At 45.7% G+C, this 27,521-nt stretch overlaps 1 protein-coding gene across 4 annotated transcripts in view; it reads left to right on the top strand.

Moving 5' to 3' along the window:
- Positions 1 to 27,521, top strand: part of EVI5 (ecotropic viral integration site 5) — a 2,339,304-nt gene that overhangs the window by 753,348 nt on the left and 1,558,435 nt on the right. For all 4 annotated transcript variants that reach the window (XM_069641804.1, XM_069641802.1, XM_069641803.1 and 1 more), the window contains 2 exons: positions 20,090 to 20,179; positions 20,271 to 20,368. In XM_069641804.1, the coding sequence (XP_069497905.1) occupies positions 20,090 to 20,179; positions 20,271 to 20,368 (188 nt within the window). The remainder of the gene's footprint in view (positions 1 to 20,089; positions 20,180 to 20,270; positions 20,369 to 27,521) is intronic.

Here is a 27,521-nt window from a genome sequence, read left to right as displayed (position 1 = left end):
CCATAAAGACTTCACCCATGTTAGATTGATGGACTGTATCTCTAAGATGGGCAAGAATATTTCCATTCAGATCGGTTCCCAGGCTTTTTCTAAAGCCAACCTGAAATTTACTAAAACAAACTTTACTTCTAATCACTTTATTAAGGTCCATAAGCAATAAAATACCAAAAACCTTGCTCACCGCATCTTGAAGAGTTTTTGGTCTATAGTTCTGGGGTTCATGTACATCCTCTTTTTTAAATATCGGGACAATAATGCATTGGGACCAGGATTCAGGCATAATATGGGTTTTGAAAATGTCATGAAATATGGGTTTAAGCAGGGATGCCCACATCTCCGGAGCCGCCTTAAGGAATGCCATTGGGGCCCGGCGCTCTCGAAGGTTTGAGTTTGTGGATAGCCCACTTAATATCCTCAATATCCCACAAACATACACTCTCCACTTGCGGGCCTAAGTCCAATTCATGTTCCCCGGAAAAAGCTGGGGGAAAGGCAAACTTTTCCTTATAATAGGAACACCACACCTCTGCTTGAATTGGACTGTTGAGGCGATCTTTAATAGGCCTAAGCGTATTATTAATAGTTGCCCAAAATTTTTCATCTCTATCCTTACAGAGGTTGTTCATAATCACTTGATGCACTTCAAGATATTAATCCATTCTTAGAGATTTAATGAAGTTTTTATGTTTCTGAATGTTTTTTTTCTTTTTACGTTGAAATTCAGGAAAAGAGCTAGGTAAATACTTCAATGATTTGATATCCCTATATTTAAGACGTTTAGAACATTGAACTCTAGGATCGGCCACTAATCCTATCCTACTAATTTTGTAAACACATGACGTAATTACATTATAGTAGGATCCCCCCGAATCAGTCTACTTCCCTTTTGATTTGGTGCAATAATCGGGGCAAATTCTCCAAGACTAAAGTATTGAATTTCATAATCACTTTCTTGTTCCATATAATCCTTCTGCCATTATTTTCTGCCTTAAGGCCCAAAAACATAGGATTAATATGAATACCGACTTTAGGTAATGAAAGGGAGAAACATAGTGGAACATGGTCGCCTAATTCGACCTCCAAGAGAGTCAATTTTCCACACGCTTGCTTCCAAATATTGGATACATAGAAGAAGTCAATTCTAGAGATGTTACTTCCTCTTTTCCAGGTATATTTAGGTAGCTTCCAATCTGGAGCATGATCTAAGAGGCCCAAATCCCATTCATCAAGATAGTTATCCCACCATATACCTCTCTTAAGGTTAGGGTGGAGTAGCCTGGGGAGGACCCCGCGTTCATTGACCATAGAACCCTCAGCACAAGCCGAATTAAAATCACCTCCCAAAATAATACGATTTCCATACCCCTTCTGAAACCAATCTCCCAAAATGACTCCAAGCGAATCTTCCATGCTTTCAATGGTCACCTTTTAAGGGATTCCAATACAAATTCAAAAGGAGAATAGGTTGTACATTATTCTTTGATGAGAGAGCAATACCCAGAAGCCAATCACTCTTAAAAATCACATTGCCATAAAACCCCAAATTACGATCGACCGCAATAATCAGACCGCCACTCGGCCTACCTGCTAGGCACCTGGATGCTAGTGAAGAAAAAGTATAGAAACCTTCTATATCCATAACTGACAGCATCATAGTCTCCTGGAAAGAGTAAATGCAGGGGCGAATGTGATTATCCCTTTTTCTCAAAAATGTCTTCAAATGCAGTCCCCCAGAAGTATTCCAGGAAATCGCATCAATGTTAAGACCAATAGGAACATCCCTTACCCTGACTAAGTATCTCTAAGGTTTTAAGCGCCGGTTGCAGCCATGACCAATCTTGGCCACTTTTAAATAGGCTAGAGATTAGCGGCAACCCCGGATCAGGATTTTTTACATTATTATTACCCAATTGTACCATTTGTACATTATGAGTTATTGTTGGTTCTTTATATTCAAGGAAATTATCAGCCTCCTTATCTAAGTGTGCATAGATCATAACCCAAAGAATTGAGGTTATTTTCTTGTGCACGCACCATATCTGCTACCATCATTGAATGAAAGCAGCTTACCATACGTTGATTATTATGATTCGGCAGGGAAATAACATCTATATCATCTGATGTTATCGCCCTTAATAGGGGAATTTTTTTTAACAGATTTAGGAGAAATGTTCTATTTAGGCTAACATGAGATTCTGTTTTTTTATTATTGATCCAGCCCAAAATCTTCCCTGTCGTAGCCTTCAATGAGGGCTGGATCAAGATAGATTCCTTTTTTGTGCTATCAGCCAAAGATTTAATCATTGGCTCTCCTTGCAAGTCCTGGATTTTATAAAAATGGGTATCTATAGGATTTTCTCCATTAGGGATCAAACCATTCCCATTTTCAGCCGTCATCATCGGCCCCTCAGGAGACGAAGTACTAGAGCATACTATCGATGTTGTTGCTTGCACAATATTATTGCCATTCGTCTGAATAGACTTAATTTGTTGAGTTCCTAAAGATGTTCTAGCATGTTTAGTACTAGTTATTTTACCAAAAGCTGTCATCTTAGTTTGTATCGTCTGAAGGCGCTCTTGTCCACTTTTCAACGACTTCTTCACATTCAAATTGTTGTCCATATTTCTTGCTTCCTTAATATCAGAGCCTTTATTGCAAACCTCTCCCTCTATCTGCTTCTTCTCCCTATTAGGGCCCTTAAGTACTTCCCTATCATCACACTTCTCTACAGCTGAAATATTTCTAATAGCTCTAATGTTTGAATTACTACCTTTAACCTTAGTGTTGGGCATGTTCTTCGTTTTTTTATACATCCTAACCTGTTTTTTTGTCTTCTTACGTCTATATAAGGGGGATTGTGGTACCTCATTGATATCATAGTCGGAGCCATTGACAGGAACCGATTCATTGTTATTAGTTATTACACCTATATCTAATACCTGATCCACTAACTCTTTTTCTCTGTTTTAGCTTTTGTTTGCATTTCTGCCCCTTGTTAGGAGGAGTCTGTTGGACATTTGTTATATCTTCATTACTAATATTCACACACTCTCCTTCCTTAGATATCTCCATCTCATGCTCCTGAGCACTAAGATTTTCCATATCCTGTTCCTGGATATATCCTCCTGCTGTTCTGGTAATAGCATCCAGAAGTAAAGAGGGACTATACGGACAACTCAATTCCTTACCATGATTATTGACATCAAGCTTATCACTTCCCTGACTTTGGAGATCCAAATGCACTATCTCTTTATGTGAGGAGGAGGGATGGTCCCCTGTAAGCACAAATTCCAACAAAGTTTTAATCTTAGCATCCATAGTTATAAACCTAGCATCTTGTTGTTTTCTGTATTTATCAAATAAATCCTGTTGTTTAATATTCTGTTCCTTAATAGTCTTAGCCTCCACTATACCCTCCAGGAATGCCAAATGGGTCACCAGTTGATTTAAGGCAGCTTGTTGACCTACCATAGATCCACTAAATATCTCCTGTGACTCACTTATAGTTTTCAGAGCCAAATTCAGGCTAATGTGTAGATTGGATAAGAGGGGTGAAACAAAAACCCTCTCTCTCTTCACTACCGGGACCAAATGTCTCATGTTTATCCTTAATTGCCGGAAAACTATCTCGTATAATTAGACTAGGATCGGTAGCTCTATCCACTATTTTGGGACAGTGGTTCCCTTCCCCATCCTCAGTTTCAGTATTACGTGTCTTTTTGTATATGGAAGTTGTACCAATCATTTGGCTCACTTTGGATGGGGATTCCAACCTACCATCTTGTTGTTTCCCTATCAAGGTACAGTTTCTAAATTGTACGGGTGCCACTCTCGATGCCCCTTCTGATAAACTCCTTACCCCCTTATCTTTAGATAGAATTCTCCCTGGTGGTATCTCTAAATCAATAATTTCTTTAAGCAAATCACCTGTGGCATCTGCCATAAGTAGAAACGAATCATCCAACTCACAGTCCCCCATAGGTTGATTAAAAATAAGCTTAGAATTACTAAGGGTTCCTTTAAATTGTTCCCCCCAACTAGCATGCTTGTTAGACACCACCTGGGCAGTTCCAAGGTCACTTTGCATCTTATCGTGAACATCCTTCCCAAAAATGAATATCGCTGGTGAAATATGATTGGGCTGCTTAATACCGTACGGGTATGCCCCCTCGTTATTGCTTTTCGTAATTGATTTTGTCAAATCCAATCCTTGAGTTTCCCCAACAAGCCTTTTTTCATTAAAAAGCCTTCTCTGGAGAGGGGTGGAGGCATGGAAATGTACCTCCCTTTTATTACCAATCATACTTTGTTGAAGACATTCCTCATCTGTGAGTTCCTGTCTGGACTCCAACCCGTCCCTATAGATTCCTGAAGCCTCTATACCCAAACTATTTGGATTTCCACTTATAGCGACTAGAGACTCAGGGACTGCAGTACCAGCAATCGGATATTCCCCCATACACCCTTCAGATATAGATTTAGGATTACCATTACTATTTTCAACCAATATGTTTTTCATATGCTCTTTAACAGTAGGTTTTTCAGATTCTATAGGTGCCCCCAATCGGGCTCCTGCTATCTTAGTTTCTTGACTCTCAGTCGTTTCAAACCCACTTATAAGTGCCGGCATAGTTTAAAAAATGTATAAAAGAGCAAAACAAAAATCAAACTATTTCCGTAATAGCACGTAGGGAAAAATTAAGAAGGACAGAGGAGAGTATAGCTCACAGCCTCTATTGAAAAAAAATGTAAGAACCAAAAATTCCTTTAAGTATTAAGAGGCTGGATATGGGATAAAAAGTAATAAAAAAATCTGTATGGCAAGATATAAAAAATATGACCTTCAGCTGAAATCCAATAGCCATAAACAGAATAAAATCATGTTAATCAGCAATAGTCCAACACAGAAAAGAAATATAATTGGCCAGTCACAGGGTAAGGAACGCCCGACATTTTAAGGAGCTGCCAGAGTCCGACTCCCCCCCCCCCTTACCCTGAATACTGGCTGGAGTACAGTCAAAATGCAAAGGCAACAGGATTTCTAATTCAAAAGTACTCACAAAGCTACAGCACTGACACAGTTCACAGCTCAACAGCGGCTCCAGCCCTTACTGCCTCCAGGGCTTAACGCCGCAAGGATGGTTGGGCCGGCTATTTCTGGCCGAGAACAGTCGCGTGATACGTCACGTGGACGTGCAGGACCCCGCCTCCTCCAGGAAGCAGGGGGAGCAGCAAGAGCTCGGCTCGCAGTGCTGCAGGGAGCGAAGATGTAGGAATCAAGTTGGACCGTTAATACGTTCAAAAACACAAGCGCTCCTCACACGGAACATAAACCACGCCGCTCGGGCGGTTGGGCCGGCTATTTCTGGCCGAGAACAGTCACTTGATACGTCACGTGGGCGTGCAGGACCCCACCTCCTCCAGGAAGCAGGGGGAGCAGCAAGAGCTCGGCTCGCAGTGCTGCAGGGAGCGAAGATGTAGGAATCAAGTTTGAACGTTAATACGTTCAAAAACACAAAGCGCTCCTCACACGGAACATAAACCATGCCGTTCGGGCGGTTGGGCCAGCTATTTCTGGCCGAGAACAGTCACGTGATACGTCACGTGGGCGTGCAGGACCCCGCCTCCTCCAGGAAGCAGGGGGAGCAGCAAGAGCTCGTCTCGCAGTGCTGCAGGGAGCGAAGATGTAGCAATCAAGTTGGAACGTTAATACGTTCAAAAACACAAAGCGCTCCTCACACGGAACATGAACCTCTTTTCAGCCTATCAAGAAGACCCCCGGGTGGAGAAAGAGGGAAGGAGCATGGTAGCCATACCGGACACAGATACCACCTCTGAAGATGAGCTGGCTGGTGTTGCAAAGATCCTGGACAAGAAGTTCGAGGAAGTCCGGGCCTACGGGAAGGATCCCGACGAGGCGGACGTAGAAAGCGACGGAGCCGATGAGGAGCTGCGGACCACGGAGGAGACTGAGGACCCTACTCCACAGCCGTCACTCCCGTTGCAACCGACACCTATGCCACATGACAACTCGAGAACAATCTTGATGGCTATCCAGGCCCTGTGTATGGAGATGCCCTTACCCCAAGCAGACGATCCAGCTGCGCCTGGACCATCAGGAAGCCCGCCGAACAAGCGGAGGCAAATCCATCCTCCCCCTCCTTTCCAGCCTTCACCTCCTTCCCCTCCACTGAGGGATGAGCGGGAATAGAGACAGTGACGACGGGGACGGACGACGGGGGTGACGACTTGACGGATCTCCCATCACCTCCTGCCCGGGCCTCCCGACGAAATTGGCTCCTTTCACGCCATGATCGCCAGCTCTTCCAACTTTGTCCCGAAAAACAGAAGGAGGGTTTCCTCTACCAACAACGGGAGGCCAAGAGGAAGACGGTCCTCTCAGTACCGTTACTAGACGACATCTGGGACAAAGGACTGTCGAACTCAAGAACCCATCCACGGCTCCTTGCGAAGAGGGACCGGTATGAGAAGAAATACTGGGTCCCAGATTCCACCCCCATGTGCCTTAGAGCCAGCCGTCCCCAGATTCGGTGGTGTCCGCAGCGGCCAAGAAGAAATCGGTGGAGGCAACGGGATCAACTTCCACTTCGCCACCGGACGGCGAGGGGAAGAAGCTGGACGCCATGGGGCGATGAGTCATGTCAGCGGCGACGACCATCAAAGTGGCCAACGCCCTCACGAGTGTGTCGTGCAATGACAGGGAGCTGTGGTTCAAGATCTCTCCCCTCCTGGACTTCCTTCAAGACGACAAGAGGGCGGAAGTCCTTGAAATCCTGCAGGAAGGCGAGGTGGCTTCGGACCACGCCATCACGGTGGCAACGGACATCGTGACACCGGCTTTTACCAGATGGGCAATGACGTTTGCCTTCGCCGACCCAGTTGGCTCAAGGCCACCGATTTCCGTCAGGACGTGTGGACCAGGCTACTGGACATGCCCTTCGACGGGAACAAGCTGTTCGGCAACGCAGTGGACGAGTCACTGCAGGCCATCAAGGCGGACACCAAGATGGCCTGGGCCTTGGGTTCTCCATCAACGACGGCCGCCCTTTCGGACCCCTGGAGGCAAGTCTCAAGGTGCCTCCAAAGGATTTGGTGGCAGTTCCTCGTACCGCCAAGCAGCCAGTTCATCGTCGCAGGAGGCCTACAGAGGCCGCAGCAAGGCCGGAGGATGTTGTCGCAAAGGAGGCCAAGGCCTCGGCGAAGCAAGATTGAACCGGCCGCAGCGTCGGGCACCCGCCCAAGCACCCCGGTGGGAGGCCGGCTGGTGAAATTCGTCAGCGTGTGTGAGTCCATCTCCACCGACTGTTGGGTGCTGGATGCGCTGGCCCACGGGCACACTCTGGAATTCCAACGAAAGTGTCCCCGTCTACCACATGTGGCCAGGAAGGAAAACCACGTGCAACAGCTACTTCTCGAGGTACGAGCAATGCTAAAAAAGGGCGCGATAGAAATCGTCCCGAAAAGGCTCCGGGGCTCCGGAGTGTACTTGCGGTACTTCCTCGTCCAAAAGAAGACCAGCGTTTGGCGACCCATCCTGGACCTTCGTCGTCTGAACAAATACATCAAGTCCCAGAAATTCCGGATGGTCACCCTTCAGCATGTGCTGGGACAGCTAGAGGAAGGCGACTTCCTATCGTCGCTGGACTTGGAGGATGCCTACTTCCACATCCCCATCCTAAAAGGACATTGAAAGCTCCTACGATTCGTGATCCAAGGGCGACACCATCAGTTCAAGGCCTTTCCCTTAGGGTTGAAGTCGGCGCCCAGGGTCCTCACCAAGTGCCTGGCACCAGCGGCGGCATGGCTGCGCCTGCAGGGGATCCACATTTAACTCTAACTCGCCGTCGATCACACAGCGAAGACCGTCCAACTGCTCACGGATCTGGGATTCTCTATCAACTTCGTGAAATCCTACTTGGTACCGTCGCAAGACGCCCTGTTCTTGGGAGCCAGACTCGACACAGTGGCGCGATTGGCTTTGCTGTTGGAGGAAAGGACGAAGGCCATCCTGGGCAAGGTACAACGGCTGTTGACTATGGACCTGGCCAGGGTGAGGTCCATCAAGTCCCTACTCGGCATGATGTCATCGTGCATCTATCTCGTGCACCTATGCAGGTTTGTTTTGTTTGTTTCTTTCTTTATTTATAATGCGCACCAAACCCGGAGGTAACCAGGCGCAACAATACGAAGATGCAAGGCTTACAAGTTTGAATTAATTTGCAATATAAACATAAAACTGTACAGATAAAGTTAGTTACAGGCAAAGGATTAAAAATGTTCAGATTATATACAAATCAAGTTTATACAGTACAATTCCAATTAATATTTACAGTGATGGGCAGCAGCATAGCGAAATGTATTATTGTGTAGGCAGTTGTGAAAGTCTAACTAGCCTTCAGTCAGGTTGAGGTGGGTGATATATCTCTTTCTAAAGTGTAGGTAGGGTTGGTCTATTCTCAGCTCGTGAGGTAGGGAGTTCCAAAGTTTAGCAGCCTTCACAGGAAAGCCGTTGTCACCAATCTTGGTAAGCCTAAATCTCGGTACTACTAGGCAGTTAGACTGGCTAACTCTTGTTGGCCTACTAGAAGTTCTTCTCAGCAGTATGTCTATTAAGTAACTGGGAGCAACATTGTTTAAGGCTTTGTGGGTCAAGGAGGCCATTTTTAACTGTATTTTATTATGGGTGGAGAGCCACTTGTGTTGACGTCTAGTTGTGGCAATGTGTACTCTTTTGTTTATGCCTAATGCGGCTCTTAGTGCATTATTTGGCAAGATTTGTAACCTCTGGATAGTTGCTTTGTTAGCACCACTGTAGAGAGCATTACAGTAACCTAGAGAGGATTAATGCTCTAGCCAGGATAATGCAACTGTCGTTTGAGAGAAATGGCTTACCAGCTCTGATAAGCTTACATGTGTAGGCTGTGGTAGAGGCCAGAGATTTCAGTTGTTTATCAAAGGACATGGTTGAGTCCAGGTAGAAGCCAAGGGTTTTACTTTGGAAACCTTAATAATGTTTCCATCGATGGTAAAGGATGAGTATTCGTGACCTAATTTGTTGATGTTGGAAGGAGTACCTAGAATTATCAACTCTGTCTTGTCATCATTCAGGCATAGACCGTGGGTGGCCATCCATGCCTGGATGTTGAGGTATACTGTATTCACCAGCGCCAAGTCCTTGCAATGATCCCCAGAAAGCAGCAGGAGAATCTGTGCATCATCTGCATAGTTAGTGTAGGTGATACCCAGAAGATCCAGATCGAACAACGGCTTGGTTGAATATGTTGTATAGAGCAGGGGAGACGCAGGAACCCTGAGGTACACAGCACAGGATCGGGGTAGGGTCCCCCTCTGCCGACGGGGAGAACACCCTTATCGTTCTTTCACTCAGGAAGGATTCTATCCATTTGATAGCCTCTTTGGAAAAGTGGGCTGCTGAGTCCAGGTGCCTACAGAGGACCTTATGATCCACCAAATCAAATGCAGCTTAGAGATCAAGTAATAAGAGCAATGCTGTCTTCCCTCTATCTCTCAGCTCATCGATCTGTGTTTTCAAGTCTATGAAGGCAGTCTCCGTTCCATGTAAAGGGCGGAAGCCAGACTGTCTGACCCCTAGAAGTTTATGCAGCTCAAGTGACTTTTGAATCTGTGCATAGGTGACTTTGTTGAGTATTTTGAGTAGAGATGGTACTGTTGTGATGGGGCGGTAGTTGGTAACAATAAGTGGATCTAAAGTTTGCTTCTTTAGAAGTGGGAGACCCCAGGATTGTTTTAAATTGGCTGGGATAGTGCCAGAAGAAAATGAATCATTGATTAATTTAGAGATGAATTGGGAGAGGTCTCTAGAAGCATCTTTTATATTCTGTGCTGGGCAGATATCCCCTTTACAATTGGATGGCTTACCTCTAGAACAGATGTTTTGGTAAAGCGGAATCTATTGTTCTGGTCAATGGGTATATCACTCGATGGAAGGGTATTAGCAGAATGTGGTAAATTCAGAGTCTTTTTTTTAATTTTATTTTATTTTGTAGAGTATTTATTTTGTTAGCTATTGCCTGTTGAATATCTGAGCACCAAATCTTGTTTTTATTGCATTTGTCAGGTATAGGGACCGGGGACTCAAGTTCTTTTAGTATGGAGAATAATTCCTTCATGCTTGAGTTGGATTTGGCAATGCGTTCGTTATACGAGTTCCGTTTTGCCAGGCAGACTTCGTTTTTATAATGCGCAGAGGTGGTTGTTAGTTTCTTCTTGTTCTCAGTGGAGGGGCATAATCTCCAGACCTTTTCACACTTTCTCTTCAATAGCCGTAGGTCCTTTAGTTGTGGAGTGAACCACTTGAGGTGAGCTTTAGCTTTACTTGTTCTTAGTTTAAGTGGAGCAATTTTATCCAATGTAATAAGCATGACTTTGTTTTATTCATGCACCAGGGTGCTCGGGTCAAGGTTATCAGGCAGTGCATTTAGAGTAGGGAGGATAGCAGGAATAACTTTGTCTATGGTGATGTTCATACTAGTATGACAATTTTTGGTGGTCGAGATCTTGTAAGTGGTTCTTTTTATTTCTGGTGAGACAAGGTGGAGCCTTGTGTGAAGTCATTTGTTGGGGTCTGGTCGTTGATAGTGTGAAGGAGACCAGAGCGTGTGGTCAGTCCATAGTTGAGGCTTGATGGCACCTGTGCAATTGTAGTCGGCTATCCAGTCTAAAGTTCTGCCCTTTATGAGTAGGTTAATTACCTTTTTGCGACAAGCCTAGTGCATTAAGGGTATTGGCTATTTCTAAGGCGTGCTTGTCCGCTGGATCATTATATCCTAGGTTAAAGTCACCTAACAGCAGTAGTTGGAGGTATGGGGTGATTTTAAGGTTATTGGCGAGTATGCTATGCAAGTCTTTCCCGAAAGTCACAAGGGGCCCTGGAGGTCTGTAGATTAGGTGCATAGTAAGTGATTGGGAGTAGTTTAGAGGGAGCTTTACAGTGAGAATTTCACATGATTGCCAGGTTAGGTGGGGGACTAGTCTCAGTGACAGGTTCTCTCTGGATATAATGGCGATTCCTCCACCTCTGGTTCTGTCTCTGTCTTGTCTGGAGATGGTGTATCCGTCTGGTATTGCTAGCAGAAGCGCAGGTCCTGCGGCATTGTGCAGCCAGGACTCTGTTATAGCGAGGAAGTCCAGATTACCTTCTGTAATTAGATCAGCTATCTCTATGGCGTGGGCCACGAGGGATCTCACATTTAGGAGTGCTCCCTTAAGGGGGTGAGCTTCTATTTTAGTTGAGATCTGGAGGGGGGTGGGAATATTGGGGATTCTCGGCCTAGGGTTAGATGTCCAAGTCTGATTCGCAGTATCGCATAGATCAGATGAAGGAGTAGGCTGGTTAGTAATATTGTTGTTCATACTAGTATGACAATTTTTGGTGGTCGAGATCTTGTAAGTGGTTCATACAATTTGGAGAGTCTAGCACAAAGTTTAAGATTTCTATTGGTAGTAGTACATGGGATGGTATCATAATCTCCTAAATCCATATCATGTATATATTTAGGAGTGGTAGGGATAGGGTTATTAACGGTCATAATATGTTGGCTATGCAGAACTGTTTCCGACTTAACTGGCAAGGTCTCATTAGGATGGTCTGTGGTGCTGGTGGCAAGGAGTATTGTCGCACCCATGGTGAGATAGGTGAACATACTGGGGATGGGCTAAGTGCTCAATGCAGTAATCAAGTAGTCGAGGGAAGCGGATGCGACCACTGCAGGAGTTCCTCGATGCCCATTGGATGCAAGAGGCATGCAGCTTCGAAGACAGGATCTCACTCAACAAGACTTTCTACCAAGCGATCCCGTGGTGGGGCACCCGCGCGCATCTAGCGGAGTGCATGGACTACCAGACCCCGGCACATCAGGAAACGGTGACGACGGACGCCTCCCTGGAAAAATGGGGAGCGCATACCAGAGATCTCCACGCGAGAGGCCTTTGGCTCCCAGAGGAGAGGTCACCACACATCAATGTCCTGGAGCTCCGAGCCATGTTCTGGGCCCTCCGGTCGTTCCTCTCGTCCCTCAAGGGCAAGGTGATAAGGGTCTTCACCGACAACACCACCACGATGTTCTATATCAGGAAGCGGGGGGCACCAGATCCCCAGCCCTATCCCAAGGAGGCGCAGGATCTGTGGCACTGGGCTGTTCCCAAGTGATGTTCCTGGTACACTTCCATCTGGCAGGAATAAAGAACACCATCACCGACTCACTCAGCAGGGAGCTGCGCTTGTGCCACGAGTGTGAGCTTTGGCAGAATCAAGTGGATCTCCTTTTCCGACGATGGGGCAATCCCCAAAGTGAACTATTCGCGATGGCGACGAACGCCAAATGCCGGAGGTTCGCCAGCAGGTTTCCCCAGCCGGGGAGCATGGATGATGCCTTCTCATTCCCCTGAGACGGCCTGTTCCTGTATACGTTCCCTCCGTTGCTGCTGCGTCTCATCAGTCAACTCAGACGGTCCCGGTGCAGGATGATCTTCGTCGCACCAGCGTGGCCGAGGCAGATCTGGTTCCCGGACCTTCTGGACATGTCAGCATCTCCCTCCACCCCCGGTCAAACTACCGACGGATGCGGACCTTCTCGCCAGGGAAGGAGGCGCCATCCTGAATCACGATCCAGGATCGCTGAACCTGCAGGCCTAGCTTCTGCAGCACTAGAGTTCGGAGGGTACAATATCCCGGCGGACTGCAAGGAGGTGCTTGCAAAGGCCAGGGCGTCCTCCACTCTCAAGTGCTATGGACACAAATGGAAGAGGCTCTCTATCTGGTGCCATGCACAGAAGATTAACACTCTGCAGATTACGGCCCCTCAAGTGCTGCCGTACTTGCTATTGCTGGCCAAGACGGGGCTGGCACATGCCTCCATCAAAATCCATCTGGCGGCTATCTCCCGCTACACCAGAACTCCGGGGCGGTCATCTCTGTGGTCTCATCGCCTGGTGAAGGAGTTCATGAAAGGACTGTACCGATCGTTCCCGCCGGTGAAGGCTCCCGCCCCGGCATAGGAGCTCAACGTGGTGCTGATCAGGCTCATGGGGCCGCCATTTGAGCCTCTGCATTCGGCACCGTTGAAGTTCCTATCGTGGAAGACAGCGTTTCCTGTGGCCATCACTTCTGCACGACGAGTGGGAGATATCCAGGCCCTCTCCTGTAAAGCTCCATATCTCACATTCCACGAGACGAGGGTAGTGCTGAGGACGCACCCCTCCTTCATGCCCAAGGTGCCGTCAGACTCCCATCTTAACAAGCCCTTGGTGTTACCCGTTTTCTTCCGTCACCTTTGTTGCCGGCTGAGAGGACTTTGCGCTCGCTGGATGTGGCTACAGCGCTGAAGTTCTACGTGGACCGCATGAAGAGCCTTCGGAAGACATCACAGCTGTTTGTGAACTTTGGACCTGTGAACCAAGGGAAGCCCCTCTCGAAGGCTTCCATTTCCAGATGGCTCTCCGGCTGCATCATGCACTGTCACCGCCGGTTGGCAAACCGACCGTTGCCCGGCCGTCCGAGAGCCCATTCAACCGGAGCGATCACTGCTGCCACGGCGTTCCTGTCTGGTGTGCCCGTGGTGGAAATCTGCAGGGCTGCAATGTGGAGGTCGACGCACACCTTCACGAGATTTGCCTGCGTCGACCGGGATTCCAAGGAGGAGTCCAGAGTTGGCCAGGCGGTGCTGCACAACGTATTCGCCTGAAGGTGAGCCTGGTGAGGAGGTAAGAGATGCTTAATGTTGAGTTGTTGTAATGCTTAATGTTGAGCCTTGCCACCTCCCCTGGTTGTGCATGTGGATACCGCTATGTATTCTTGTATTCATGAGCATGTGAATCCATGCCAGACCCCATGCTGGAGAAGGAACACGTTACTTACCTGTAACTGTTGTTCTCCAGCATGGGTTTAACGATGATGTGGTCGGGAGATCAATTCTATTCAAGGGGCAATACCATGCCGTATGACCATACTCCTCAAAATAGAAACATAATTTCTGATCTAAGGGAGGTGATTGGGGTACGGGGGGCAGGCAGGCTGCTAGGAGGTTATGCAGACATTGGGAACCCCAAACCAATCAGTGCTGCGGGCCAAAAGAGGACTTTCCCGGGAAACACTGTGGTGTTTGCCCCCCATACATGCATAGCTGAATATGGATTTTTGAATACCAGCCAGGGCTGGTTTAGGTATAATGATCAGGAGGCTGCTGAACTGGAAGAGGAGTCTTTTGAGAATGTTCATTTTCATGGAGTGGATTCACCCCAACCAGGAAATCTCTAAGGGAATCCACTCGGGAGAGCCACAGACAGCCCTCTCAGAAGGGGTAAACTATTAGCCTTGTTGAGATTTTTGCTACACAGGGTGAACTTTATCCCTAGATAGTCGCGGGACTTTTGCTACCAACTTAAGTCCAAAGGACTTCGGAAAATGTATGTCGTTGCCTGACGCCTGACCAAAAGCCTTGAGTTCCTGCATCGCAAAGGGAAGAGATTCTTCAGTTTGGCTAAGGAACAGTAAAACATCATCCGCATATAGCGCTATTGTATGGGCTGAAGGGCTTGTTTCGATCCCTTAAACATTTAAGTCTGCCCTGATGTTTTGAGCGAAGGACTATATCGCCAGGGCAAACAAGAGGAGGGGAAAGAAGGCAGCCCCGATGTGTCTTCTCTTTAAAGAAATCTGATGAGTGGTGTGGTTGTTTATAATGATTCTCTGATGGACACTGAAAGAGGCCGCAATCCAGTTTCAAAAATTTGACCCAAAACCAAAGGCCAGTAGGGACTTCTCCAGTAAACCCCAGTCCAGCAAGTCAAATGGTTTCTTTGTTCATGTCTAGTGCCACAAGTGAGAATCTTTGTTTGCCTTTCCCCAGCTCAGTTACACTCAAGGCCCTCAATATATTGTCCTATGTAGACCTGTTGATAAGCGGGTACATGAGAAGAGGGAGGACCCGGGAAAGTCTGGTGGCAAGGCTTTTCCTTTAAAATGTTGGCTTTGGTATTCAACAAAGCGATAGGGCGATGCAAGTATCAGTCGGCATCTGGTTTCCATGGCTTTAGAAGGAGGATTGTTTTGGACCATAGTTTGGGGAACCATTTAGAGGTTAGGAACGAGTTGAAGAGGTGGGTCAAGGGGGGACAGCAGCTGACCTTTAAAAAAAAAATTTTATTAGAGGAGAGCGACGTGCGAGTCTCGTCCACTCCTAAGTGGTTATTGACATGTCTTAGGCGGTTCAGTCGGCATTGTATAAGCATGGATGAGCAGCCTTCTCAAAATATGCACGCTTTGCAGCCTCATCTTGTGGAGCCTCAGTCATGAATTGGAAAGCCGCCTTATGTTTCTCTTCCTCGCCGTACTGCAGCACCCCAAGGCGCCAGCGAGTCCAGAGATCCTGCTCCTTTCTTTGAGACCTGTATGTTTGCCGGCCAATAATATGCTGGCCTTGTTGCCTGGATGTAGTAACACTACTTGGTTACAGAGATTGCATGTGTGATTCGGTCAGCTAGGTGAGTCCCCAGTTTTGCTTTTGCCACGTGCCAACTCCTGAGGGTCCTGAGGAAGCTTGTTGTTTCGAGCTTTTCAAAGCTTCTGCCATCCAGACGGCTTCTAGTGGACTCACTGGCTTTGATGAAGCCTGAGACTCGAATAATGAATTTGCCCCGGAGACTGATATAAAAGGGTACCATAGGCTGTTCCAGGGCATACCCCGGAGTTATGGTGTCCTCGAAATATGTGAAAAATACATAAGCCCATTTCTGCTCGGATGATGGGGTCCTATAGGAGGATGTCCTTCAATTGGCACAGGGGGCTTGAAGAGGGGCGAAAGCCAGCAAACCAAAAGGTCTGCAGAGCCTGTGGAGTAGTCCGACAGGTGCCTAATCTCAATTTCGACCCCTGCAATGGAGGGGATCAGAACTGGGGATAGGAGAAGCATGTCAAGAAGTGAATGGCCCCCGATTGGAGGTGAAAAAAGGAGTTGTGTTCCCCAGGATGCATGATTCGCCAAGATTTCACCATATTTACGTTGAGGAAAAAGTGCAAGAGGGCAAGGGCATTACGGTAGTCTGGCAAGGATTTATCCAGGAGCGAGTCCTGCGTAGTATTGAAATCCCCACTCACAACTATCTGTCCCTCTGCAACCTCAGAGACGATTGGGCTTAGTGCTTTAAAAAAGGAGTCCTGCACTTCATTAGGAACATAGATGGAGGTGTGGTTGACACTGTGACCGCCCAGGCTACCTTTAAGGAGAAGGAATCGCCCCCCAGAGTCCCTGTGAATCTTATGTTTGATCAAGGGAAACTCTTTGGAGATGGAGGTGAGGTTGACACTGTGACCGCCCAGGCTACCTTTAAGGAGAAGGAATCGCCCCCCAGAGTCCCTGTGAATCTTATGTTTGATCAAGGGAAACTCTTTGGAGATGAGGATTACAACCCCTCTTTTTTTATTATGGGATGCAAAGAATTGCTGAGAGAAGTAGAGTTGCCTAAGACAGGCTCATCCCTCATCCTTTTATAGCAGGTGTGGTTCCTGGATAAAAGCAATGTTGCAAGCTATGTGACGCAACCACTGGAAGAATAGCTTTCCACTTCATGGGTGAATTTAGACTCTGGACATGTAGGGTGGTTATCGGGATAAAGGGCAAATTCCCTGAGTCAGTCGTAACAGACATCAGGATGCATGCAGGCTTTACAGACAGGCTCCATGCCTGTTCATATGAATCTTGTGCAAGTACGTTTCTCAGCAGGGAAGTGGAGGGGGAGACCAAAAAATAAATAATAGTGGCTCGTAATCTTGACCAATAAGTGCAAAGGGACTGCTGGGTCTATGTCTGGTCGAAGGTTAACCATTGCAACTGCAATGTGAGTGAGAGGGGCATTCACTAAGGCTTGCTCTGCATAACTGCCACTGTAAGCCTCCGGAACAATCTAACCAAACAAAAAACTGCTGAGCAACAATGAGGATGCATTAGGGGGATCCCCAGGACATCGCGCAGCCATGCTGAACGGAAGAAATGTGGAAGGTCCCGCTGGTGGAGAGTCTAGGAGTGGAAGGACCAATCCCGTGGCTCTGCAACAGGCAACTCTTCTTGGGAGGAACAACTGACGCCACAAGCACACCCTATGTAAAAATGAATTCGGTATGATTGCAATGAAATGAAAGATTAGTATATCTGAGGATGTGTTTTAAGGTGCAGAGGAGAAGGATGCAACCTTGACACCTAGGTTGCGTGATATACAGAAGATACAAAAAAAGTTCCCTAGTCGGGAAGTCGCATCCCCTGCACACTATCCTTTGTCTAGAAAACCAGACCAATAATTAGATGTGTTCAAACATGACATTAAATCAATTTATATATATTTAGAAAAAAATGTACTTGAAAGAACATTTCTCAAACAGACAGTTTTAGGTCACAAGAAACCATCTTCTTTTTATTCATGATGACGAAGTCAGGAGGGGCCCAACGCGTTTCGAGTGCATCACACTCTTCATCAGGGGCAATAAGTGATTTCTAAAGAGAAATTACAATTTGTGCTTACATTAGTGTTTAGACATAATTTTCAGCATAATTTAGTAAACAATTTTGACAATATATGTTCAATACATTAGTACCATATATCTGCCTATACAGCATCTTGGTATTTGTGGTTATCATGTTTCCCACCTTTGAGCATTCATCATAACCATTTAGATATTCTAGTAATAGAAACCTCAATGTTATTGATTTAGTTCTAGTCTTTACAAGGAACATCCAAATTTTTAACATAATACTCGCAAAAAAATTAGGTGAATAAGAATTCCTAACTGTAGTAGTCAAGTAGCTAAAGAGAAGAAATAATGGTGTGTATATAATTAGCCGAAAGGAAAAAATGGAGGAAGATTCTAACCTTGTCATTTTAAATCTTTAAAGAGCGTTGACAGCAAGCAGATAACCGGGTGGAATAGTCCTCTGGATAGGAACTTCCAATTTAGTCCGCTAAGTACGACTGGGGGCTTTTAAGGCTTCCTTGCATTTTCTTTGTGATGAAAATATGGGATATTGCAACTCCTTTTCTTTGTATTGTGAAAATGAGGAAAGAATAAAACCTCCACCTTTAACAAGGGGATTTGCCACGATACCTGAAAACAGGAGATGGGCATTAGGGTACCAGAGTGCTTAAAGTCTTAACAGACAAGTGGGTATGTGCAGTAATCTTTAAAATGCATTGAAGTGCAGAACATAATATAGTACCTCCACATGCCAGTGCTTAATGAGGCAGCAGGTGCCTCATAAATATTGCTGAACACTTTACTCATAAATGCCAACATGATCCACACCATTCGGGAGATGTTAGTCTACTCCTAGTTTAATCTTTGCATTCTAGGACTTGCATGCTTAACTCATAAGTGTACCACATATTTACAGAGACCGAAAAATGGTGCACATGTTCCTGGTCCTCATTGGGGATTGACAAATACTGTAGGTGCATTTTTAGGCCGTGGAGATGGATTTCAATTATTCTCCTTACCCTTGTAATCAATTCTGCAAAGAGGCTGAAGAGTTTTACTGTACAAAACAAAAAGACTGAATTCAACCTCCACTGCATTATTGCAAAAATGAACCTATGCTGGACACCATGGAGGTACAGGTAAGCCCTTATCTAGGTAAGTGTGCAGAAGCTATGAGAGGATTACAATCCCTCTTTAGCTACTTTTCCTTACTGAAGTTAAATATTATCAAACCCTAGGAACACAAACTCCTGTAGACTTGTGCACTGTTTTGACACACATGGCATCACTGCTTAAAATGTACACTTCAGCAGAGGAATCTCTTTGGGAACCCTCCCAGCAACTGCTGACTGTATGATCCTCCCAGCCCTGGTGCCATCGTAACAACTGTGGGGTAGTTAGAACCAGGTCTGAAAGCCCAAACCTCTGTCTTCCATGGAGCACCAATGTGGCACTCTCGTAGGATTATCAGTGGCTTTGTGTGAGAAACTGTTTCACTCCTGACAACTTGAGGCATTCCTGGCATGCAGACTTAAAGGACAGAGCCCAAAGCTAGCAAAGCGGCCTAGAGCTCCAACCTTCATTCCCTACAAAACAGTGAAGCACCAATGGAAATGTTAGGGAATACTCAATCCTACTGACTTTGCAACTGATTCAGCTGTTAACACAGTGGGGTTTGGTGAAACATGCCTACTAGGTCTCTCTTTCTCAGTCCTTGTTTGAAACGTTCCGTCAGTCATAGATACTAAATCAACTCAATGATCATAAGTGTCCAAGGTTCATCAGGGGCTGTGCTCCATCTGGTATTGAAGCATGCCACTTCTTATCGGACCTTTCTGATGTTCAGTAAAAAAGGCATAGAAATGGCAATGCTTTTATGTAGACTCCTGCTCCCATATCCCAGCAACATAGTTGTGACACCCCTTCTCTCTGACGTTTCCCTTCCAGAACCATTCATTTCAGAAACAACTGTCAAAATGCTGCAGCCCAATATTTCAACAGGTTACCTGATGGCGGCAGGTTTCAGCTCTGCCCTCAAAAGGGAAAACTATCACACTGTAGTTAACTCCACAAGCCAATGAAACTAACCCTGATAGTGTTGTCACTGTGTACCAGGTGAAGGAAAGAGATTAGCAGTCTGTATTCCGAGCTGCATCCCCAAAGTAAAAACAAAACACATAACGAATGGACACATCTGCCGCCCCTATCCCAAATCTAAACAGTGCTAAAAAAATACCATGATGTTTGAAGCTTGATGTCTGAAGTATTTTTGCTGAGCAGCGGTTTATGAACTTAATTTCTAAAGATACTTTAGAGTGGCTTTGAAAGTGTGATACATCCCTCTAGAACATAATTTGCCACCATTTAACGAAACGTGATCTATCCACCACAGATAATGAACTGTTCTCTATTTCTTAATGTGGAGACCTTATGCAACATTAATTGGATAAAAGAAAGTAAACCGGCATTCAATTCTTCCAAGTGTACAGCTGTGTGTTATATCTTCTGCTAATATGCCAGTGTTGGATTATCTAAATTCTTTTGTTGTAATCCTAACATTCTAGGGGTTGGAGATAGTATTCCGAGCAGGTTTAGCAGTCCTTCAGATGAACCAGGCTGAACTAATGCAGCTCGACATGGAAGGGATGTTACAGGTATGGCATTGAGAAGTATGAGTTTAGGTGCTTGGTGCCTCATACTTGCCCAGTAACAGCTGTAATCTCTTGTGTTTTGATTTCCCTTTAGCACTTCCAAAAGGTTGTGCCGCATCAGTTTGATGGTGGATCTGAGAAATTAATCCAAGCATCATATCAAGTCACTTACAATGCAAAAAAGATGAAAAGGTATGTGTCTATTTACTTTTCCTAACAATCTAATCAATTGTAATTTAAAAAAAAATGGCCTGCACAATTGTCACTAATCAATTTTAATAACCATCCTATTTTGTTGTGCTCTTCTAGTTAATTTTTGATTAACTTTCCATATTTAAAGCACCAAATTAACATTGAATGTAATTAATAAGTCAATATGTAAATCATTCATTCGTTTGTGTTCCCTTTTATTAGTCTTATCTGTTGCAAAATACTCTTTTTGTGACTATTAGTTCCTTGATCTATCTGTGATCTGTTATTTCTGTTGTTCCCTCCATACCATAGTGACATAAAAGTACGCATCATGAAAGGGCCCTCTCCCCTCCTACACCACCAATAAACCCTTATGATAAATGCATGTGTCATGATCTCCTTGGTGGAACTATGCTTCCTTTACTTGCACAACATCTGTACAAATGTTTGAAAACATGACAGGCACACCGTAGAACAAATACCTGGGCACTGGAGTGGTTAAATGGTCAACTAGCACCATGTTCTGCACACTTTAGTGTTGGTAACTGCCTGTAGTCTTTCTTTGTAATGTTGCTTATTGAGTTGAGCAAGTTTTTGGAGTGCATCAGCGTGTATTTGGGCTCGCTTTCATAGAAGGCAACTTGCATAAAACACCTTTTAATTACTTTCTTGCTTCTTTAAATGTCCTGTATTCAGAATGAAAGCATTGATCTTCTGTGTCCTCAACTAGAGACAACTGGAAAGCTATCAGTCACCTTTTGTAATGTCTGCATACGGATACCTATTGTTTATAACTATTTCCTAAATTGTAATATCTGCATACTGTGGTAAGCCGGAAGGAGGGCTTGGACCAGAGGACATCGTTTACACATCATTTTATTTAAAGTAAAAGAAAACTCCTCATATCCATACTATTAAAAGGGAGTTCCTTTCCTAAAAAAACTAAAGGTGCTCAGAGATAGTCCAAAATAGAATAGTCCTCAGTCCAAACCTATTCACTAAACTTGCCCTACCACTTAGACAAATTTAATAAAAATGGGTTTTTCACCATGATCTCTCTCCACCCTCCTTGTCTGAATACCATCATTGTCAGTTACTGGCAGTTTCCCCTCAAATAAACAGTTCTTGGCAGTCTGTAAAGGTTCCTCAAAAGATCCCCACAGTTCAAAAAGTCAAGTTCCAAAAAAAAAAAGTCAAAATGTCTTTAGATGGAGGGATATTTCCATGATCCCACCATCACCTTGGTTGATCTCTCCCCACTTTGATCAACTGTTAGAAGCCTCCATGCTCCCCTGGTATCTTCTCCTTACTTTACTCATTGGGCCCCTGTGGATCCTTTGGTTTCCTTTGTCGCAATGTCTAACTTATGAATACCTGTGACCCCTCTTTCCGTTTCGCTCCCTTGGCTCTTGGGGGTCCATGTGACCCTTCTGGAGGTTTGTGTTGCTCGTGTTTCTTTGGCCCCTGCATCCCTTCTCCCTATCTTTGCGGTCTCAGTGACCCTTATATGGTGTTGGGGTAGTCCATCCCTGTCCCCCACTCTTCCTCTGCTCTGTTCCCTCTGACCTGGGCAACCCGCGTGCCTGCTGTGTTGCAGGGTTTTCTCCAGTGAGGGCCCATCTCACCAGTGGTGGTGGCGTCCTCCACGGATTGCAGCTCTTCCACACTGGATACTAGTGTTTTTATTGTTCAGCTCGTCTCGCCGGTCTCTCACTGGTTGGCTCTTGTGTTGAGAGCAGAGGGTTCCTGGACTCTAGGTCTGTTTGCAGGCTCCGAGCCCACCACGTCAGTAGTCACGCCTCCAGGTACGGTTCGTTTTGCACAACCTCTGCCTCTCAGATACCGTGCACTGCTTTGCTGCGTGGACAACATCTTCTTCAGGTGTCTGCTTCCTTCTATGCTACAGCCAGGTCTGCTCCTTTGCGCGGCTCTGCCCATTGCCGACGTTCTCGCGTCAGAGGCTCACCTCAGCGTTGGGGTTCTCCTCCTCCATTCAAGGTTTGTTGGCACTTTATTCTTAATCCAAGATTCAAAAGGGGTGGATTACTCACTGCTGACTTTCGAGCCTGTTGAAAGTTTAGCAATACCTTGACCCAAACACATAGAGGTAATGTCAGTGTTAACTTTAGTCCCACACATAGATGTGATGTCAGTCTTTCTTACTCCTATGTAGACAGATAATACTTTAGGTTTAGAGAGTTCCCCATGGGAATCCTTGTCCCCTGAAGGGGAGTCACTCCCAGTGAGGTGCCACTTTCCCAAACCGCTAGGAGGGTTTTGCTGATCATGCTCACCTCCCTATCCTCAAAGGGGGTGGCGCCTTAGGAAAAAAACAGCCATTTCCCCCAGATTCCTTACAATATGGATAACTGTTTCATGAGGTACAATTCTCCAAGTAGGCATTGCTTACCACTGTGGCCCATCTTAACTAACAAAGGCAGGAAAACATATGTTCACAAGATTGTAAGAGCCCTACCACTAAAGCAGGGTGTACAAATGATAACTGCACCTTGTATGTTATAGGGCACCAATACTTAAACTCTGCCCCCCCAACCACCTGCCCTCACGGCTGGTGTTCATTTTACAATGTTGTCCTTTAAACAGGTGGGGTATCTATGGGCTCTCCCTGAATTGTAGGTCAAAAACACTCATACACCCCCCCACCCGCACGCCCTACTCTCCACCTGCATGATGCACCCACACACTGCCCCCACGCACACCCCACTGTGCACTCCCACGCACCCCTGCACCCACATTCCCCCTCCTGACCCCACCCTCTCCTGCCCCCTCCATCCCCCACACCAGCACTCTGACGGCTAAAATCTTTCCTCACCAACCGACCGGAATGAACCTACTTACCGCAATTTACATGTAACACACCTGCGGCGTACCACAAGGATCCTCTTCCCCACTCCTCTTCAACATCTACATGTCCCCCCCCCCTAATGCAACTCAGTCAAACACATGGACTGACCGCCCACAACTACACAGACATACCCAACTCATCTTCAAGATAAACTCAACCCAAGACCCAACAAATGCTTCAAGGACATATACACCGGGATGGCAATCAACAATCTCAAACGAAACTCTACCAAAACAGAAATTCTCTCTCTCTCTCTCTCTCTCTCTCTCTCTCTCTCTCTCTCTCTCTCTCTCTCTCTCTCTCTCTCTCTCTCTCTCTCTCTCTCTCTCTCTCTCTCTCTCTCTCTCTCTCTCTCTCTCTCTCTCTCTCTCTCTCTCTCTCTCTCTCTCTCTCTCTCTCTCTCTCTCTCTCTCTCTCTCTCTCTCTCTCTCTCTCTCTCTCTCTCTCTCTCTCTCTCTCTCTCTCTCTCTCTCTCTCTCTCTGTTTTCTTCAGCTATACAAATCCACACCGTTGAACCCATGTTTAACAAATTTTGCATCGATTCCTCTTTTGTCTTCAGCAAGATTGTAGTCTTTTTTGATGCAAAAAATTAACTCCGTAGACACTCATGTACTGATGCTCATCCCGATTCACTATAGTAGGTACTAGGAGGCAAAATTTGAAAGTGTCTGAAGCTAAATGTTCGATGTGTTGGTTATTCCTTTGAAATGTATTACTACTGTAAACAGTTCAAACGTGTTTATTAAAGCATTTTTAAAGAGAATTAAAAAACAAAAATGTTTATCATGCCACTGCAAATATGGGAAATGTCAAGGTTACAGTTCACTTAAATTCATTCATGAGAAGAGAGCACAATCAACCAATCTTTCCTGGACATTTTCTCAAATGTGCTCAAGCCATTGAGTGACAGAAACATGGCGCACAAAAAAACGAACATCACTTGGAAAAGCTCCATCTGATGCATAGCGAAAATCAATATCAAGAGCTTCTGAAAACAAACAACGAACAGCAGCACGACTTGCCGGCTCCAAGGCAAATGAGATGCCAGAGCAAACTGAAGCAAGACTTGCCGACAAGAGGGCAAAGGCAACATCCTCCATGGCACATGAGACACCACACGATCAGGACACGGGCAACGCCAGGTACCCCAGCTAGTTTATTTCTGTACAGGTGGACTACTGCTCTATTGATCACAAAATAATGTGCAATAGATAAGAAATCAGTTTTGATGGGAAGCAGTAAACTTCTTACACTGGGTTGAGTTTGTTCAATTTACACACCTCCATAACCTGGACCGCATGTCCCTCAGTCACCGGGCACAATACATAAGTGAACATAAATAGATTAAGGACAACCAGCATTGGACATCTTTAATTGCAGGTAGGCGGTACGGCCAGCTGTGATCAGTATGTGACCATGATCAGTGAATTGTGGAAGCAGAGAAAGTGATGAAGGCTTGTAGAGTTGGATAGAGGAGGATAGATACAGTGGTGCCTCATAGTGGATACATTTGTGAGCTAGGAGAAGACATTTAAACGAAGCCCTGTTTGCTTTGTCAGCCATAAATCCTTGTGACTGTCTGAGAAAGTAGGTGTGAAGTGAGGGAGTTCTAAGGGAGTCCTGGTTGCAAAGTTAATGATCTTGTCGAGAGGACAGAAAGCATAGTTGGGGAGACCAAAGAGGATAAAGGTACAGTGGTCCAGTTTAGAGAAGACCAGAATGGTTAGGAGATGCTTGGCAGTGTTGAAAGTAAGGAGGTGCCTGATTTTCCTAATATTTAAGAGGCTGAGGAAAGCTGCTGTTCCAGTTTTGGAGATGAAAGTAGAGAATACATGAGAAGGGTCATAGATGATGCTGACATTTCTAGATGAAGAAGAGTTGGGGAGAGCATCAGGTGGGAACTGGATAGGCAGAGGAAGAGATGAGTGATTTTGGCAGGGAAGATGATCACCTCTGTTTTGGTAAAGTTTAACATCAGAGTGCAAAGCCACCAAATATTTAATGAAAGTTTGAAATTTTTATAGAGAGATCTGAGGAGAGTTCAGGAAAAGAGAAGATGATTTGGGTGTCGTCCGTGAAGTGTTGGTACGAAAACACAAAGGAGATTAGTGCCCCAAGACCATAGGGTGTCAAACGTAAAGAGGAGCGGACCCAAGACAGCCTTGTTGAACACTTAGAGAAGTCAGTTGAGATGTGTTGTTGCTCCAGGAGACAGAGAATTGGCAAGGTACAAGGTAGGATTCAATCCATGCAAGGGCTTGATCACAAATCCCAAGATGAAAGATTATTAAGGAGATCGGACAGTGTCACAGTAGCTTGAACACAACACTGTGGCAGGCTTCGTAGCCCAATCTCCACTGTTCAGAAACAGAAATATTGCAGGGGATTGAGAAATGAAATGAACATACCGTCTGTTTAATGGCCTTCTCATGGTCAGGCATGGAGCTGGAGATGCAGAAGCTCAGGATAAAGGTCTGGTCATTAGGGGTTGGATGTGTCCATGGAGGGTGAAAGCTTGCTGGACGGTACTTCTGGCAGCAGTTTGTGGTACTCGCCAGATCCTGAATGAGGAAGAGTGTGACATGGGCTATCAGCAGTATTCATGGGACAAACTGCTACAGGTTAATTGTGGGGAGTGAGGACCCAGAGCACAGACTAGCTGAGCTTCCTTTGAAAGCAATGTGGCATAGAGAGAGCATGAATAAGAAATATGAGGAAGTGGGAAGGAGAATGCAACAGCAACACATAATTAAGACATAATGGGCTCTTTCTTTCTACATTCCTGATAGGCCAGATCATAAGTGAGCTGCTTGTGAAATAGGGCAGCTGCATTGAAGCTGAGTACCTGTACTGTGCCTGGATGTTGTGCCCATGGGGAGGGGGAGACCCAATGTGGAGCCTCCAAATAGATATGTAAATTGTTGCCTTTTAATGTATAGTCAGATTGGAGACTGCTGCTTCCTGGCTCACTAAAGGCTCTGCTCATCAATTTTCATGAGTGTTTGACCCAATATCCTATATCCCACATAAGAAATGCTAGACTAGGAGCCCGCACCTCCACAGTTCACGCCTACACTCACAAACTCTCACTGCAGTCACTCCCCACACCCCCTACTATCACTCCCATTCCCATACCCAAACACCCCACCACTAAACTCCATACCAACTCCACTAAACACCACACCAACGCCGCCAAACTGAGCACACACGAACCCTCCCAAATCCAATTGGCCCTCATTAACGCTAGATCTCTACAAGCACACGCCACAGAAATACATGACCTAATCTCTGACCTCGAGCCAGACGCCCTAGCCATTACAGAAACTTGGCTGCATGAAGCCTCCGGCCCAGCCATATGCCAGGCCCTCCCCCCTGGGTACATCATCCTCCGTCAAGATAGACCAACGCACAAAGGTGGAGGTGTGGCCCTAATAGTCAAAGAAACACTGAAGGCTAGACAAGGTAAACCCATCACATCCGAGAACTTCGATGCCCTATCAGTAAAAATGTCCTTCTCTCCCAACGACACCATGACAATGCACCTTATCTACCGACCGCCAGGCCCACTCCTGAACTTCCAAGCTGACATCCTACACCTCCTAGGGAACAACCTCAAACCCAATACTAAAGCCATTCTCCTAGGAGACCTGAACCTCGGATTCAATGACACAAAAGACAAACACAGTAAAACCTTTGCTAAAGCCCTTCTAGACCTACAATTCATCCAGAGAGTTGACTCTGCCACTCACACCAAAAGCCGCATACTAGATTGGCTAGTCGACCATAACTGCAGGGTAGACATCAGCTCAAACACACCACAACCATGGACCGACCATCACCTCATCCACTTCTACATTCCAACAAAGACAGCTATTCGCCAAAACCTTCCCTTGCCAGCTGCCCTAGCCAGATCAAAAAAGCTTCTCACCAAAGAGAGAATGTGTCCCGTCCAGAAGTCTCAGCACTAGCATCACCCACCTCCAACAACCCCGAAGAACTAGTCGAACTTTACAACACCAACATTAAAGAGATCATTGACACAATTGCCCCATTAGAGACAAAAAAAGCGGAAAAAACTCTTCTACGCCAACTCATGGTTCAACCAAGACCTACGTGACCTAAAGACACTTAAAAGACAAGCTCTCAAAAAATGGCAATCCTGCCCCTCCACCCCACTACGCAACTCATACCCAACTATTGTTAAACAATACAAAAACACCATAGCCAAAGCTAAAGCTGACACATACAACACTAGAATCGACAATGCCCAATCACACTCAAAAGAA

Source organism: Ambystoma mexicanum, chromosome 1q (assembly GCF_040938575.1).
Source record: "Ambystoma mexicanum isolate Mex_15411 chromosome 1q, UKY_AmexF1_1, whole genome shotgun sequence".
In the NCBI taxonomy this organism is placed as follows: Eukaryota; Metazoa; Chordata; class Amphibia; order Caudata; family Ambystomatidae; genus Ambystoma; species Ambystoma mexicanum.
This window is presented reverse-complemented; position numbering and strand designations above follow the sequence as displayed.